At 44.6% G+C, this 16752-nt stretch overlaps 1 protein-coding gene across 1 annotated transcript in view; it reads left to right on the forward strand.

The window, feature by feature from the left end:
• Nucleotides 1-16752, forward strand: part of SLC16A2 (solute carrier family 16 member 2) — a 95740-nt gene that overhangs the window by 58517 nt on the left and 20471 nt on the right. The window contains exon 2 of the mRNA XM_019487937.2: nt 15084-15228. Coding sequence (XP_019343482.2) covers nt 15084-15228 — 145 coding nt within the window. The remainder of the gene's footprint in view (nt 1-15083; nt 15229-16752) is intronic.

Genomic DNA, 16752 nt, shown 5'->3' on the forward strand with positions numbered 1-16752 from the left:
CAGGCAGATAGAGAATTAAATGCAGGGGTTGAGTCTCTAAGTGTGTGCACATTTAAGAGTGTGTATTGTTGCCAAGATAAACTCAATCAGGAATAAATATGGTTCTACATGAAAGGCTAATTACAGATTTGCGTTCAGTGTGTAGCAGGAGGGCATTTTCACCAATTAAAATGGAACTTTTTCCATTTAAAAAAATCTAGTCATGGAGAAAGGCTGCTGAGTACAATTAAGTAAAGGAGCCATACCAGGTCCATTTTTAACCAGTGCATGTCTGTGACTGAAGACCCTATATTTAGCTTAACATTAAAGCTAAATAGCTCAAGAAATATACAGACCTAGACAAAATAATAAAGCACTTGTATACCCCTCCCTATCTCACAGTCCTTGCCACTCTGAAGTGTTCTTCAGGAACTGGGTCAGTGTCTCTGGGTTTCTGGTTCTTCTCTCCAGGACTCCGCTCTTTCAGGTCTCTTCACTTGCAAATCATGGAGCACCTTCTCCAGTCAGCTTTTTGACTGTGGCTAGTTCCACTGTCAACGATGTCCTGTAAGCCTGTGCTTACATTCTCCCATAAGTCATCCTTCTTCTGAGTTCCCTTGACTAGATAGTGCTTTATGGCTAAGACCCAGAGCTGATGACTGATTTGTTCTGCTTCTGAGGAAATTCCACTGTTCTGACCCCAGTGCAGAGAGAAAAAAAAACCATGGGGTGCTTGTACAAGTGACAATCATCACCACGTATACATGACAGAAATTTCCTTTGTGTAGCTTAATAGCATTACACATTACACATGCGTGAGGTTTGGGGGTTTCAAATGAGTTTGCAACATTGCAAATTAAACTATATCCCCGCCTAGTTTAGTTTTCAGTGTTGCTACTTGTAACTTTGCAGCCTTTAATCTGACAGCTCAACCCCTGGCCATGGGAGAGGCAGTTGGGCTCTGCTAGAAAAAAAGGATCAGGCCCCTCACCACTTCAGCAGGCACCTGGCCCGCAGGTGCTGGTGGTCAGAGAAGGCAGCAGGGATGGTGCATGGAGCACTGGAAGCCTAGGCGGGCTCAGGGAAGAGGTGGATCCTGCTGGGTGCTGTGTCTGAACTGAGGCAGTGCCCAGCCCACTAGTAGCCTACCTGGGCAGCTCTGAGGGGTGCTGCCACCACAGAGGGAAGAACTGGGGCCCCCTGCAGCTCAGGTGCTGCTCAGCCTGCCAGTGGCTCATCCCCCGGGTGCGGGCAGGCTCCACCAGAAAAAAAAAAGTATTGGACCCATCGCTGTAACCGTGATGCAAACATCAAAACGGTAAGTTTCAATTAAAAATGCACTGTTTCAATTAGAATAAAACCCTGAGGTCTAAACCCCCATCACATGTACAAGTGCCCAAAGTCTTCTAGCTTCAGCCAACCATTTGTCCTAAAGTGAATAGGAATTATCAAGACTTAACAAACTGCCCTTGTCCCTGTCCTGAAATACACAGAAATAGCCCTGACAGCAGATAATTTCATATAAACCCAGGCATTTAGTAATGCTAGTATTTATATGTAGTACTTATAAAGTATACATATACAGATTCTCCAAATCATCTGGGTGGCTCTTGGTAATGGAAAGAGATGTCTGGTGGTTAGTGGATTTGTGCTTTTTCAATTTTGGTGAACGTCAGTTTTAATAGTCCCCATGAAACTATTAGTTCAGTTTGTGATAATCTAGTTTTAACTGGGGGTGCACCAATAGAGATTTTTTGGGCCAATACCAATGGCTGATTTTTAATGAGTCATATCGGCCGATACCAATCCAATTGCCAATATGCATCCCGGCAGCTTGGAGAGCAGTGTCCGGCTGGTAAGTCTATTGTGGGGGAAGAGAGGAATGGGGAGGGAAGGGGCATGGTGGGTACAGATCGAGGTCCCCATGGTGAGGGACAGAGTGGGGCTGGGCGTGGGGCTGGGGCAGGGGCAGGTGCTGCACCTATGGGACAGAGCACAGGACAGAGCCACGAGCATCTCATCCAGGGGGCATAGAGGGGCAGCACACACCCCAGAAGGACATGGGGATCTGCACACAGGGTGCGGGTGGGCTGCCACTGTGGGCTGGGGCCGGGGCAGCACTGGGCTCTTCCCAGTGGGGGGCTAGGCCAGGCTGCACTTGGGGTGGGCAGTGGCAGTGCTGGGAGAGGGACTATGGGGGTTGGGGGGACTGTAGCCACCCCAAAATTTGCTGTAGCCCCCCATAGCCCCTCCCAGCACCACTGCTGCTCACCCCAAGCACAGCCTGGCCCAGCCCCCCACCAGGAAGAGCCCAGTGTCACTCCCAGCCCCAGCCTGCACTGGCAGCCCACCCTTACCCCACATGCAGATGCAGGGCACATACCCCCATGGTCTTCCGTGGTGCCTGCTGATTGCCAATACTGTCAATTTTCCTTATATTGGTGCCAATCCAATATGGGACCAATGTATTGGTGCACCGAAGGTGCACCTCTAGTTTTAACCAGAGCTCCCATTTTACACAGTCTATGTAAACTGGGTGGCCTTGATCCCCAGAGGAATTGTTCCACTTTTCTTCTTCTTTTTTTTTTTATACTTCATGTGGAGTATGTTCCTGAAGTCTGCACGAGCTTTTTGAATCTGACCAAAGATCCAAGAGAAATCCCTCCTATCAAATCTACAGGGTTTTGCCAAAGACTCTAGTACTTTGGTTTTTACCCCAAACCACAATTCAACTCAAACATGACTTTTAACAGTTCTTTCAAGCTAACTAGGGTTGACTTATAGTTTTGGGTTAAAACCATACAAAACGTGGCTTCAGCTGAAATGGGAGAAATTCAATGCATGTCTTGATGTATAAAGAGCTCTGCAGTAGTCTCTGGCCAAGTGAAACCACAGATTTGCCTCCTTTTTTACTTAACAAGGCCACAGCACTGCTAGCATTGGGACTTATTTTTCACATCAGCTGGCATCCTTGACTTAGTGATTTTAAAATACATTGAAATGGCAGGCGTAGAACAAGCTCCCCTTCCTGAGGAGACGGGAATGTTCGGAGAGAGCAGGGTTTGCCCAAAACAAGAAAAAGAAAGGAGCTCCCTCATATTTTATTACCTGCATTTCACACTGCATCCTGCTGTTGAAGCAATAAAGTCTAAAGTAGGATAGTTGGTTTAGAGTTGTCTTTAATTATTGCCTGCATCCTTGGAGGGAGGGAGCTCCGACAGGAGGGAATATGATTTTCTAGGAATCAAAGCACAGCTTTGGGTATAAAAATTCTGAAATCCTCCTTCGTTCCAAATCAGAAGGCTCTTGAGACAGGTGAAGCACAGGAGAGTCTATCACTGTTTATGATATGCTTGATGGGCTCACTTTGCATTTACCTTCTGGGAAGCAGTTTAATTCTTTGTATGTTTTTTCTCCCTGTGTTTTCCAAGAACATGTACTGATGATGGGGGCCAAAGCATCTGGTGCATTTACACTCCTCTGGCTTTCACATTCTTCCTTAATAGGCTGTAATACCATGAAGAATGGGGCATTGAAATAGTTCCTTAGACCTACTTGGCCTCATGCTGATTTGCAGCAGGCTTCGGGCTGTGTTCATTCCTCAGCAGAACAACAAGGGTTGACAAGTTAACAGGGAAGAAGGTTACAGAGTGGAGTCACTGTTGCAAGGGGAAATTAAGCCAAATCGGTTTTTAACACAATGAATTTTAACGATCTATAGTGTCTAGTATAACTACAACTAGCTTCTAGGATTTTCAGAAAATGGGGCACCCTGACTGTGGTTTTAAGAAAGGGAAGGTTGTTTGTGGGTAGATGAATGTGGATCTGAAAGATAAGTTGAAGTTTCCTTCCTGTACTCATGAGGTTTGGTTTGTTCTACTATGGCCCTCAGAGTTGCTCTGCTACTTGGTGGGTTGCGACCTTGTCTCTGGGGCATGAGGGTAAGGTTGGATCTAGTGAGCAAACAGTTTTTACCAAATAATTTAGTCTCCATAAAAGCTATTTAAAACTCTGTAGAGAGGGATTTTGAGGGCTTAGAAAGTCTTGGATGAATGATTTTGTCATGGTACTTAAAGGCAGCTGTGGGTGGGCAGTGTGGAGCGGCAGGGGCTGGGACGTGTATTTTTTACTATTTAAAAGCTTGCCTCTACAGTGCTAGAAACCTCAAACCTACAGTATTGAATATAGGGAATTCAGGAGGAAAAACTGACCAGCCTATTTTCACAGGGGAAGCACCAAGGTGCATGAAGCAGGCACAGCCATCCACGTTGCATTTTTAATGTTGAAGTCCAAGTTTAAAGTGGCAGATGGTCCCAGTTACACATGCATTGTTAAATGGGATCCTTGATCTTGGGGACTTTGCCTTTATTTGTGTGCCATACGAGTTAAGTTGTTACATGTGTGACCCTTTTAGGCTGTAATTGGTGATGTGCTTGAGTCCCCGAGAACTGACTTTTCCTGTATCATGCACAGAGTCACTGTCCCATTGCGAGGAAGACGGTACAATGGGACTGCTTGGAGTGTTTGAAGCTGAGATTCAGGCAAGCTAAGCCTCCTTTTGGTCATGAAGTGCTAGAGTGCAGTGGCAGGGCAATTCACACATCTTATTGTACAGCTCCAGAGGTTTGCGTTCAAGCCCAGTCCACCCCACTATAAATGGGCACCTGGTTATTCAGGCTGGGAGTCAAAGGCTGCCAGAGACAGTGATTCCCACATCACTCCTTTGCATGCCAGTCGCTATGGAAGTGTTTTGCCTTAACCACACTAGCCCAACCAACTGTTAGGCTCAGGTGGACCTCTTTCATCCTGTCTTTACTTGGATCTGACTAGTACAAACCCTAGCTTTATAGGGCCTCATCCAGTCTGTACTTAGTGACCTCAGCAGGGACTGCACTGGGCCCTACAAGCATTCCCTCTCTTCCTTCTGTGGGAGGGCAAATGACCCAAGGAAGGACAAAAAACTATTACAGCAATGCTTTCAGTGGAAGCAAGGTGAAACATCTTCTAGGATTCCCACCCAGAGGGTGATCTGTTTGGCAGTTGTTGTTAACGAAACCATTATGATTCATTTAGTTCTGACACCTCACTTTCCCAGGCCTGAAGTGCAAAGTTGTGTTGGCTGTCAGGCCACCTGGTGTCCTGATTGCTAAAGATATAGCTAATAAGTTATTACATATCTATCAATCTGCCTTATGCACTTTTGTGTTGAAATTGCAGCATGAATGCTGGTTAATATCTACTAGGTAAAAGTACATGGCTTAGGTAAAATTTAGGAAGGTACCCAGGGTTAAACATCCCCTGTGTACTGAATGATTGCTAGAAGATAAGGGGGTCGTTGATGGTATTCAAGGACAGGTGGGGGAAGAGTCACAAGAGGGGCAGGGAAAAACACTGGTCTTGAGCCAAGCAAGTTTGACTAGTATGTAACCAGAAATGCACTTGAAAAATTTCATTTTAAGTCCTGGGGGCAGCCGAGTTAGCTGTAATGAATGCTGCTTTCTCCTCTCAAATACACCTGCATGGAAAAGGACAAAGTTAGAGAGGAGAGGTGGCCTGGCCTGGAGGATATGGCACTAGTCTGGGACTGGAGAGCCTGGTTCAACTAGTCTTTTCAGTAAGATCTTGGTCAGATCACTCACTCTGTCTCAGTTCCCCCTCTAAAATGGGGGTAATCATGCTTCTTCACCCAGGGGATGTGGAGGACAGATGCAATAAAGATTTTGAGGTTATCAGATACTGTGGTCATGGGGCTGTGCAAGTGCCTAAAATAAGTGGAGCAAGGGAGGAAATATGCCTAGACTCAAGCAGAGCAGTGCTGTCTGTGGAGTTACACTCTTAGCTAATCTGTAAAGTGTTATTAGTTCAAAGGCAAAGGTCAGTGAAGTAAAACCATGTATAATGGGCATGCAGGTGTTGAGCATCTCATAGGTGACTATCATGACTAGCAAGGAGAAGGAGATGGTAGCACCGGACAACCAGATGGTCACTGCATCCTGGATACTCATGTGCTCAAGACCTTCATATCCACACCAGAAGTTAGAAATGGGGAAAGGGGTATTGCCCTTTGTGGCTGTCTCCCTGCAGTGCACAAATTGTTGATAGCAACACAGCAAACTTCAGAGTAGATGCATTTAGCATGTGCTGGCAAGGCCTGTAGTGTGAACTGGCAGCTCCACTCTTTTTCTAGCTTCAAATCTAATTCGTACTAATTTAATTTGTGTTTTGCCAATCCTCTTTTAGCATCACTTTTTCTTAGTGAAGACATCCCACCTTTTCCATAGCCATGCCCATTCTTTGGCATCTGTGTGTTATATTGCACTGAGGATGTTTGGGTCAGAAGCCACGTGTCCCTCTCCAGTATAATATCCTCTGAGCTTGTGCAGCTTCCATGCTCCCCCTCCCCTGTCCCTTGCTCCCTGCAGCCCCCTTTTCCAAGTTGCATTTTTCTGCCTGCTTGCACTCTGGATTAATTAAAGCATTCAGGCTTCTGGTTTATCAGATGTAGAAGATTGTCAGTCCTTTTTTTCCCCCCTCTCTGTTCCTGTTTCCTATTGGCCCCTTCAGATTTAACTGTGTTCATCTAGTCCGGCAAAACTGAAAGCTACTCAACATAAGGCCAGAAAGAGTTCTGCTGTAGAAAACTAAGTTGGCATTTCTCTATCTGCTGGGATGGATAATGTACATGTGTCCAGATGATGTACCAACGTAGATTACTTCAGAATCAGGAATGGGGAGCTTGCACAGTAGCTGCCTCTTTTAGTGTCTTACAACTAAGTGTTAGAGGAGCTGGAAACAACTGTTTGTTTAAAGGCAAACTGCTACCCAAGATGTGAAAAAATGAAACCTAAATCAGTACAACTTACATTGGTAGTATCTTACTCCTGATTCTTTCAGGATTAATTCTCCACTGAAGTTGGTTGCTCCATAGATGAAGTTACCCAGTTTTACATAAGCTGTCCCTTGCCCTTTCTTTACATCACTGATATAATTTTGTTGCCACCTGTCTGTGCCACACCCCCAACCTTTTCCCCACATGCCATCCTCAGCCTTTCCTTTCCAGTCCTTTCCAATTTATTCTGTTTGTTCTGTTCTTGGGAAAGAAATCACATTTTTCAAACCACACTGAGATAAAAATGGATCCACACTAAAAGTCCACACCTGAGTACTCCTGAATTTGATAGAAGTTTGGATACAGGTCCATGCTTTACACATCAGATCCATCTCTACACTGAGAAAGGAAATCCTTTTCTAGTTAAGATTGAGCTGCTGTTTCATGCTGGTCTGAGTTTGTAGTCTGCTAGAAAGTAGAGCGATTTCCACCAATTCATTTCATGTCAGGCCACCAAGTAGCTGTGAACATGTAACCACGTTTAAATGAAAGTGCCTATGATTACCTACTTGAGTGACAAGGCCCACCTTTATAGTAGTGTTCTGAACACACTCCCCTCATTACAGTATAGATAGTTTCTTATATTTAAGTCATTGTCTCGTCTACTCTCCTTTCCTTTAAATTTCTCATTGTTGCTTTCACCAGCTCTACTGAAGAGCCACAGTGTGTTGAGAACCAATATGGATTGCTAGACTTCCAGCACTGTCATCTAACTGAATAGAGCAGACCTAGGGCATGAAACTGCTGGCAGCTGCCAGCATCTGTATCTTCCTACTACACCTACTCCTGGTAGCGCCAGTAGCAGCTGTGGGAAATCTTAGTAAAAACTTCCTACTGAGGACAAAGCCTAAGACAGGATCTGAAGTCACCAACCAGTTCTTGTGCAGTCCATATTGTGGCTTTTTGGGTCACTGGGAACTACAAGAGCTGAGATGGGTGTCCTTTCCCCTTGTTTCTCTGGAGATTAATTTGTAAGGAATAAATAGGCTAAATTGACTGTACCCTATGGTATGATTTTAATGATGTTTTTAAAACAATGAGCTAAATACCAGAGGGAATTTGGATCCTTGTCTAAGTGATTACATTTTTTCCCTTTTGTGTTTTATCCTCATTCAAGGGTAATTTTCTATTGTGCAACTTGCTAGTCTTGTGCTCTGCCTTTTGCAGCTCAGTTTCTGAAAGCCAGAGCTGTTTTATATTATTGAAAGCCTGATTGAGCTAAGTCCATAAATCAGGCAATAAACACACGGTTACACGATGTCCCTTATGGAATAGATGGTTAGAAGGACTTGTCACCTCTCTGTATCACATAAGGAGAAATCCACCTCTGTTTTCAGGTGTGGGAACAAATTTTGGTCCAGGAATTCCACTGGCTTGTGTGTTAGAAACAACTGGTGTCCCAGCCATGATCAAACTCTCCCTGATAGACTAAGCTTACTCTGAAAGAGGTCCTCCAAATCACGTGGAGGCAGGGTTGGCACTAGCACTAGCACTGCCTGCCTGTCCTGTATCTCTCACTGTGCACTTTATTCAGATGCCCACAGCAGTTATTCTACCATCTTCTCCTCCCCCACAATGTTGTGGGAAGTTGTATTGTTTGGGGGGCTCCACCCATTCCTGTTAGGTTGGATGTAGGGAGGAGCTATGAGGAAGCTGTGATTGTCCCCTTGGCAGCCACATTACCATCCTATTTGCAGTGCAGAGGGACGTCAAGGGTGGGATGGGGGCAGGGGGGAGGGCAGGAATGGACACGACTTTCTCCTGCATTGCTGTATGGATTGCATCTGGGCAAATTGCTGTTCACTCTCTAAATCCTCTGTTCATCACTTTAAGAACATCCTGCCTGACTTGGCAAAAGTTGGGACTGTGATTTACGTCTCCAGCCAACACTTTTGAATCAGCGATTCACACTGGCTGCTCTTTTCTTTCACTCTGCGGGTGGTTTCTGCTGATCTTGACAAGCAGGCTTAGGTAAAACAGCAATCATTTTAGGAAGATACAATTTAAAATAACTGTGATTGATAATCTTTAGTGAGAGTTGCCCTGCCTGGCTGCTGTTTTATTACCCTCTAGCAGAGGCTGTCGTGGCAGTTGGGTGATGGTGTGCTGACATGATTTTGCTTCATTTGTTAGTTGATGCCAGTGGCATTCAACCTGGAGCTGGCAGTTAGTGACAGTGAAGCTCTGCCCATTGAAGTATGACCAATATCAGGTGCTAAAAAATCTTAAATCATATCTCTCCAAACTCCCACTCCCTGCACGGAAAAAAAAATGAGGCTGTTCTGAAAGAAATATTTGACCAAAGTGTGGGTGTGTGTGTTCATGCACAAAATGAAATTATTTTCTGGTGATTTAAGACATTGTCCTGCAGGGATGGTGACGAGCAGTGTTCTGACACAAAACTTTCAATTGGAAATCATAGTCTTGGCCTGATGGCCAGCACTGCAGAAGGAGCAAGCTATAAGCATTTTTTTTTAAATAAACTCACTTCCTGGCATATGAAACCCACATTCAGCAGTATTGTTGTGCTACGCGTAAAGTGCCAGGTGACACGCACAACATGGTTTAACATACTGAACCTTCCTTTGTCACACACGTACCTCATCCAGGTGGCACGGGGGTCTCGACGCCGCTATGAAAGGGAGCACATGTCCAACAGCAGAGCATTGTTGTGTCTGCTGTTTTGGCAAGCTCTCTTCAGAAATAGCATGCGATCGATCCCAGTTCTGCCTTTTGAACTTGGAAGATACCAAATTAAGAGCTGATGGTGCTTTCACCCCCCTCCCACACTGTGAAAGCTGACTCCAAAATAAACCCACTAAATGTTCATTCCAGTAAATGTTTGAACTTGAAATGTCTTGAGATTAATCCAGTCTTAACCCAATTCCTATCCAGATTTTGTAATATACTTAAATTAATTCCAGTCTAGTCTTAAATGGGATTTTGTCTGAATTTTCTATAGCGTGCTTTACACTCCAGTTGATCGGAGCATGTTGTCAATATGACTGTTATGGGCGTTCTTTTGTTTTAAATAGGCTACATCAGTGGTCCGCAACCTTTAAAAAGCTGTGGGCTGGAGCGAGTCTGCTTCGGTCTGAGGTGTCCGGGTGGCTTTGGTGGTATGTGAGTGCCAGGAGGGCTTTTCCTGCACCTGTGCTGAAGCAGACAGCTGGGGGCTGCACCCACGCCACCATTGCTCCTCCAAGCCCTCCCTTTCGCCTGGCTGCTTGCAGGCTCAGCCGTTGGGGGCTGCAACAGGGCTGGGGGAGTTGAAAACTACATCCACATTACCACTGCTTCTCTCTGCTGCCCTCCCCGCCCCACCTCCCAGCTGCAGTATGAGCACAACTGGAAGCTGCCCAGTACAGCTCCCCCTGGGCTGGAAGCTGTGTCTGCATTGCAGCTACGGGGAAGGGAGCAGAGAGAAGCAGCAGTGGCATTGGCACATGGGGCAGAGAGCTGCACCAGTCCTGGGCAGCCTCCAGCTGTACCTGCACTGTAGCTGGGAGGTGTGGGGGAAGAGGGAGAGCAGGAAGCATCAGCACAGATCAAATTTGCAGTTCTCCAGCCATGGTTCAGTCCCCCACCAGTTGGAAGCTAAGCCCACACAGCTTGTGGGGTGGGAGGGTGAAACACTCTAGGAGAAGCAGTGACAGCATGGTTGTGAGCAAAGACCTTCAACTCCATGGGCCACATTCAGTGGCTCTGCAGTCTACATGCAGCCTGTGAGCTATACATTGCCATGCTGCCATCCTATGGATTACGTAGCTCACATGGCAAATGTTTGAAAGGGAGAGTGGAGGTTGGGTTATATCTGGGATTGGTACTGCAGGCCCAATTGAAAATCCATTGGAGTCCAAAGCAAGACTCCCCTTGACTTCCAATGAGCTTTGCATCATGCTTTTGCTTTGCTAAGATCCTTGAGAGATGCCAGGTAGTATGCTGTCCTGTACAGCAAGCTAATGGGACCCCATTCTTTTCCCATTAATATCAATAACAGGTCTCTCAGTAAATGTTTTACTGGGCTCATAGAGGCTAGTATTTCCGGGCTGCAGTGACCCAGAAAACCATAACAGAGAATTCTTTGGGAAGCTTTAACTCTATTATCAAGATTTCAAATACATTTCCAAAAGTCAATTCTGCTTGACTCCTTCAGTGTTCATATCTGTCCAGTCAACCCCAAAGAAGAGCAAGTCTAGGCATCAATATGCCTTACAGTCATGTTTTTGCTATGTCGGTTCTGGATACACTCTCAAATCTTTTCATTTCCTTGGACCTTTTGCTGTGCTTCTCCTCTGACCTCTTCTTGGAACTGTCAGGGTAAAATCCGCACTAATTGCTGACAGGAGCAGCAGCAGTCTTGAGTTCAATTGTTGCTGTCACAGCAGAGGCATCAGATCTGTTCCCTCACTCTTAAGCGCAGTACTCATTTTACAGTAAAAAATAAGAATTAACTATGAACCCAGATGCCCTGGGTTTTTTTTTAATACCAGCACACAACTAAAGAGGTCTGAGCACAGCCATGGGAGCTAGTAGCTTTTGTTCTCTTGTCCTATCTGCATCATTGGGACAAGACACTTAACCTCATTCTCCTTCATATTCCATGTCTATGAAATGATGGTAGCGATAATCCTTCCCTCCTTTTCAAAGTCTCTGTTAGATTTTGTTAGTCAATTTTGTAAAGAATTTTGAAAACAGATCTCTAGATACATTAACTATGTTTTATTTCTAATTTTATCTGGATGATTTTTACCAGAGCATTCTATGTTCATCACTTACAATAAGGTGTTTCTCTAAGGTGTAATATATTACAAGAGATTTTTTAAATTAATTTAATATACATTTTCAATTGGCCAGCACTTCCTTCACAAAGCAAACATTTTAGAATTTCAACAAAGATGGTACCAAACTTCCAGACTGAGATTTTTTGTCTCATTCATCCATACAAATATGGATTTGGAGGCAGATTTGAATACCAGTTACTTTTGTCTAAATTCAAGAGTAATTTAGGTCAGAATCTGTCTTGTTAAATGTAACACCTGGTTTGTGTTTGAATGTCTATGTTTCTTTAAAGTAAATTTCCTAGAAATAACAGACTTCAAACATGATGGGGTCATTTAATATTGTATTGCAGTAGGAGAAATATTTCTGAAAATATATTATCCAACTTCATGAGCCTTTTGTATTTTGGCTCTTCTCCCATCCTTCACTCCCTCTAGCAGTTGTTTTGGACAGCTCTTTGGAAAGATGTCATCTAATAAAGTACTTTCATTGCTCTATGTTTATAACCAAGAAAATTGGCTGTGGAGGGAGTCTCTCCAATTGCCCCCCCCCGCCTTTTAATTTTGTTTTGTTTTGTTCTGTGGTCAAATGGGAATACATTCAAACTAAAGTGAGTCCCAGATAACTCCTGCTGTGCTTCAGTTTTTCTCTACTTCTAGAATTTTTTTATTTTTTTTTTTGCTCCAATCTCAATTTACTGAAAAGCTTTTGAATAAGTTAGTTCTTGAAAACCTGTAATTAATTTGGAAAGATTAACTCTGCTCTGCCCTGAGAGTGACCTCTTTGTGTGGAGGTTTTTTGGGGGGGAAGAGGACAGAAGATGCTGTTGTGTGGGAAGCATTTTCTTTCAATAGGGACATGGCTATGTTCTGAAGCACACATGGCTCTCAAAGGACCAATTGCACTGGGTCTTAATTGTACATCCAGATGAAAAGGTTTGCAGACAGCAACAAAAAAACCTTTCCATATTGAGTATTTGCTGAACCCTGCCTTGCAATGTAACTGGGACTTTTGCTGTATATGAGGAAGGTTTTGTTTCCTGAATGGTCATGTTACGACTTCAGTCATTATACTCTAGAGCCAAGCACTGAGAATTGCACACCCTTGGAAGCTGAGACCAGCTATGCAGAAATTTAATTCCACTCCTGCACACTATGATTATAGATGAGAGATCCTGCAGTAATTTTAAAACATGCTTTATTACAAGCAGTCAAGAAGTAGGTAGCTATTGCCATATCAGCACTAAATGAATTATCCTAGCATGTCAGGGCAGATACATAAGAAGGCATACAATTTTGAGTACTTAATGAGTCCAGATATTCAAGAAAAGGTATTCATATGCTGTTTGATCAATAAAACAGTTCAACATTGTAGAATGTCTGTTTCTCCCCGTAGAAAAACAGCTAGCCAAATCCATTAAGTATATTAATATTGCAACAGGCAGCTCTTGGAGGTCAAGATATACTGCTGATAAGGTCTTCATGATCTTATTTTTTTCAGCCTCATGTATCTACCAGGTCATATCCTTGGCTGATGCGAACAAGTGTGGATTTGTTGAAGAAAATGGAACTACCCCAGTTTTGCAAGCCTAGGTCCTTTTTCGGTCATGATCATCCTGACAGTGATCCTGACAGATTTCTTTCTCCAGTGTCTCATTCGTTGGGCAGTGACTGCAGCAAGGATTTTGCTGTGACCAAGTGCTGAAAAAAGCACCATGCAAGACTTGAAGTTACAAAACAACTGTTTTGGTCATTGCATGTAATCAAACCTGGGCACTGGATGAGGTGGAGTCCTTCAGAAGACATAGCATGGAATCATGTAAATAAAACTGTATCGCGTTTCAGGTTCACATGGAAGCCAAGCTGATTTGCTATTCTGAATGCTTCACTTTGCCATCTCGCTTCTTGATGACATCATTTGTGACCTGGCCATTGACTTACTGCAGAGTAATTATTCTTCTCATCTTTACCCTTCCTTCCTTCCTTCCTTCCTTCCTTCCTTCCTTCCTTCCTCAGAACTCAGTGCTTTCAACCAGGAGACCTTCCCAACCAAGGTGTAATGTATTCATTCTGTGGTGCATTTCCTGTCTGGTCCTCATCAGCAATGACAGACAGAGATTTTATTTTAACCTATTGCTTTTCTAAATCTACTCTTCAAAGTTGTGACAGGTTGAAGAGACCTTTTTAAAAGTTCATGGCAAACAGGCCCAAAATAATTCTTTAAGCAACAAATGCCTTTTTGAAAAAAACAATAGTTCCTGTAGACAGAAAGAGGAAAGGGTTGGGGGGAATTAACCTGTTCAGAATAGGCTTAAATTTCTGCTGATCATGATTCCAAAGTGTCTTGAAATCACCAGAAAGGCTCCTACAGACATGAATGGACTTTAAGTTATACCTTTCTCAACAAAACCATGTATGTTGGATTTCTATGGTAACAGCTTTGTACATGTTTCTAATCTGGCTGTATGCACATACAGCACATTTACTTGTGCAAGACAAGGTAACATTGTATATATAATTTTAGAGCACAACAGTGGTGCAGTGTTAGTCAGTAAGGACAGTCCTGTGACGTGTGCGTTCTCTCTGATTGCCCTTGGACTATGCCCATGTCACTCTATACAGCTTGGACTGCACTCTTTTAAGTGTTGCCATGTCTCTGTTTTTTATTTCTCACTGATGTCCAGTTCCTGTCATTTGAAAGTCCTGAATTGTTTACTAGCTTTTGTACTGAATTGTTTACTAGCTAAAACTGATGCTTGCTGCAATTAATATCTCTGTTGTTCCATGCTGCTCTCAGAGTAGGGAAGAACTTTGCAATAAAACAAAAAATTTTATTACTTTTTAAAATACCCTTCTGTCACAGAGGGATGTTTAGCAATCTTTGGCCCTTTCAGGAAGCAGGTGGTGAGGGATAGTAGCTATAGCTGACAATATAGGGGTAAGCACCTTGAGATATCAAGCCCCAGTCTAACATGTAAGGGCCTCTCCTGGGTCAAGGGCTGCATCTGTCCATGCAGAGTATCTGGCAGACAGCAGTTCAGTCAGTGGAAAGATGAGTACACAGACTACAAGGTAAGCTAGATGAATGCCAAGGAATCTAGGTCCCTATTGTAGAATATACAAACCCAGCAAACAAGGATACAGCATCAACTTAAACATATACCCCTTCTGTATGCCCTACACCAAATGTCCACAGGTTCTGTCCACAAGAGAAGTCCAGCAAGGTCAGTGAAAGTGCAAGCAAGCATGCCTCTAAAGGGATAATGTCCAGCTTTGAGTGGAGAGCCTAAGGGCTGGCTATGTTTAAAGAGAGAGGCCTCTCTAAATTAGCTTCCACTGACAAAATCCTCTTCCCTGCCCCACTGTTTTTTCTCTCACAAATGTAGGTTTATAAAGCAGTTTCTGATCTTTAGCTTCCTTTATCTCTTTTCTAGCATGGGTTGGAGCCCTGGCCATGGGGATGATATTCTTCTGCTCTCCCATTGTGAGTATCTTCACTGACCGGATTGGCTGCAGAGCAACGGCAGCCTCAGGTGCAACCGTCGCCTTCATTGGACTCCTCTCCAGCTCTTTCACAAAGTAAGGATGAAATTTTGCCTTGAGGAGACATGTAACTTCCTGGCAAGCTGCTTTCTTCTGTTAATTGTTCTTTAACAGAGCCTTTTGGCAAAGATCAGGTGTGGTTTCATTGCCCGGAAAACACTTCAGCTCACGTGTCACTCACTCGTTTGCTTGTTCTCTCACTCTTATTTAATTCCCTTTTCCCCCTCCCCCCAAAGTTTTCTCTTATTCTTATCTTTAAGTAACAAGACACAAACCTTAGCCTAAGTTCCTCTAGAGCAGGGGTGGGCAATTATTTGGGCCACTTAAGTTTCAGTGAGCTGTTGCAGGCTGTGGGTGGGGGGAGAGGTGCTGACCTGGTGCCATGTGGGGCAGGTGGGGCTGGCAGGGTGCACTTGGCTGGGCAGGTGGGGGGTGGCATCAGGAAGCAGGATGGGCGGACCGGGCGGGGATCACAGTGCAGTGACAGCACGGGGAGGTGGGGTAGAGCCATGATTCACCCCCTGCCCATCCCTGCCCAAGGAACCAGTGCCCATTGCAGGGACGTGTGGGGAGCGGATTATGGCTCTGCCCTGGGCCCTGACCCCACACTGTCATCACCCTGTGATCCTGGCTCCAGCCCCTGCCCATTCCTCCTGCTCCCATACACTCCTCCCTGCTTGCCTGCAGCCCCAAGCTATGTGCCCAGCTGACTGTGCCCTGCCCACAGGGTGCTGGGCCAGTCTCCCTGGAGCCCCTGCCTATCCACCCACTACATCTGGCAATCCCAGCATTGGGTGTGGGGTGTACTGGCAACAACATCTGGGCAGAGTCAGTGAGCCACCGCCACAGGGGCTGTCAGTTAGACAAGTCCAGCTGCCATGCCACCCCCACCCTGCCACACACCCGGGGCGGTGGGACCAGCCACATGCATCATGGCCTGCGCTGCTCCTCATGCCTGGACCGGGTGGGCCAAGGGACTGGCTGCAGCCTGATAGAATCCCTTGGTGGGCCGGATTCAGTCCACGGGCTGTAGTTTTCCCACCCCTGCTCTAGAGCTGGGCTGTACCCAAGGATTCTCCCTGCGGGAACTCCTGTCAAGAGGCTCTCAAATGTCTATGCTCCTGATTAGGAGTTTTAAGATGTCCCTTATCTGGGAATAAAGTAACTCAGCAAAACAGCTCTGCATCTCTGTACAGAAGGGTGCACTCTGACATGTACAGTTAACCTACAGACGAACACTGTCAGACTAAAAAACATATTTAAAAAATTATAACCTACCTTCAGCAGGAAGAATGAAAAAATATTTGGAATTAAATTTGACCATGCAGGCGTGAAAGAGTTAATATCTTCTGCTGGAGTCTAAGGAACTGACAGCTGTGTTATTAGTCAAAATGGAAGCACAAACTGAATCTTTATGGGTTGTTTGGTTATATACAACAAAAAGAAAATTGGGGAATTTAAATGCATTTTGGATTCGACAGTGTTATTCCATTGGAATGTTTTGCCTTTGCAACACGCTGCGCCGAAAAGGCACAGAAGTATTATTCTTTTGTCAGTACT

Source organism: Alligator mississippiensis, chromosome 8 (genome assembly GCF_030867095.1).
Source record: "Alligator mississippiensis isolate rAllMis1 chromosome 8, rAllMis1, whole genome shotgun sequence".
Lineage (NCBI taxonomy): Eukaryota > Metazoa > Chordata > Crocodylia > Alligatoridae > Alligator > Alligator mississippiensis.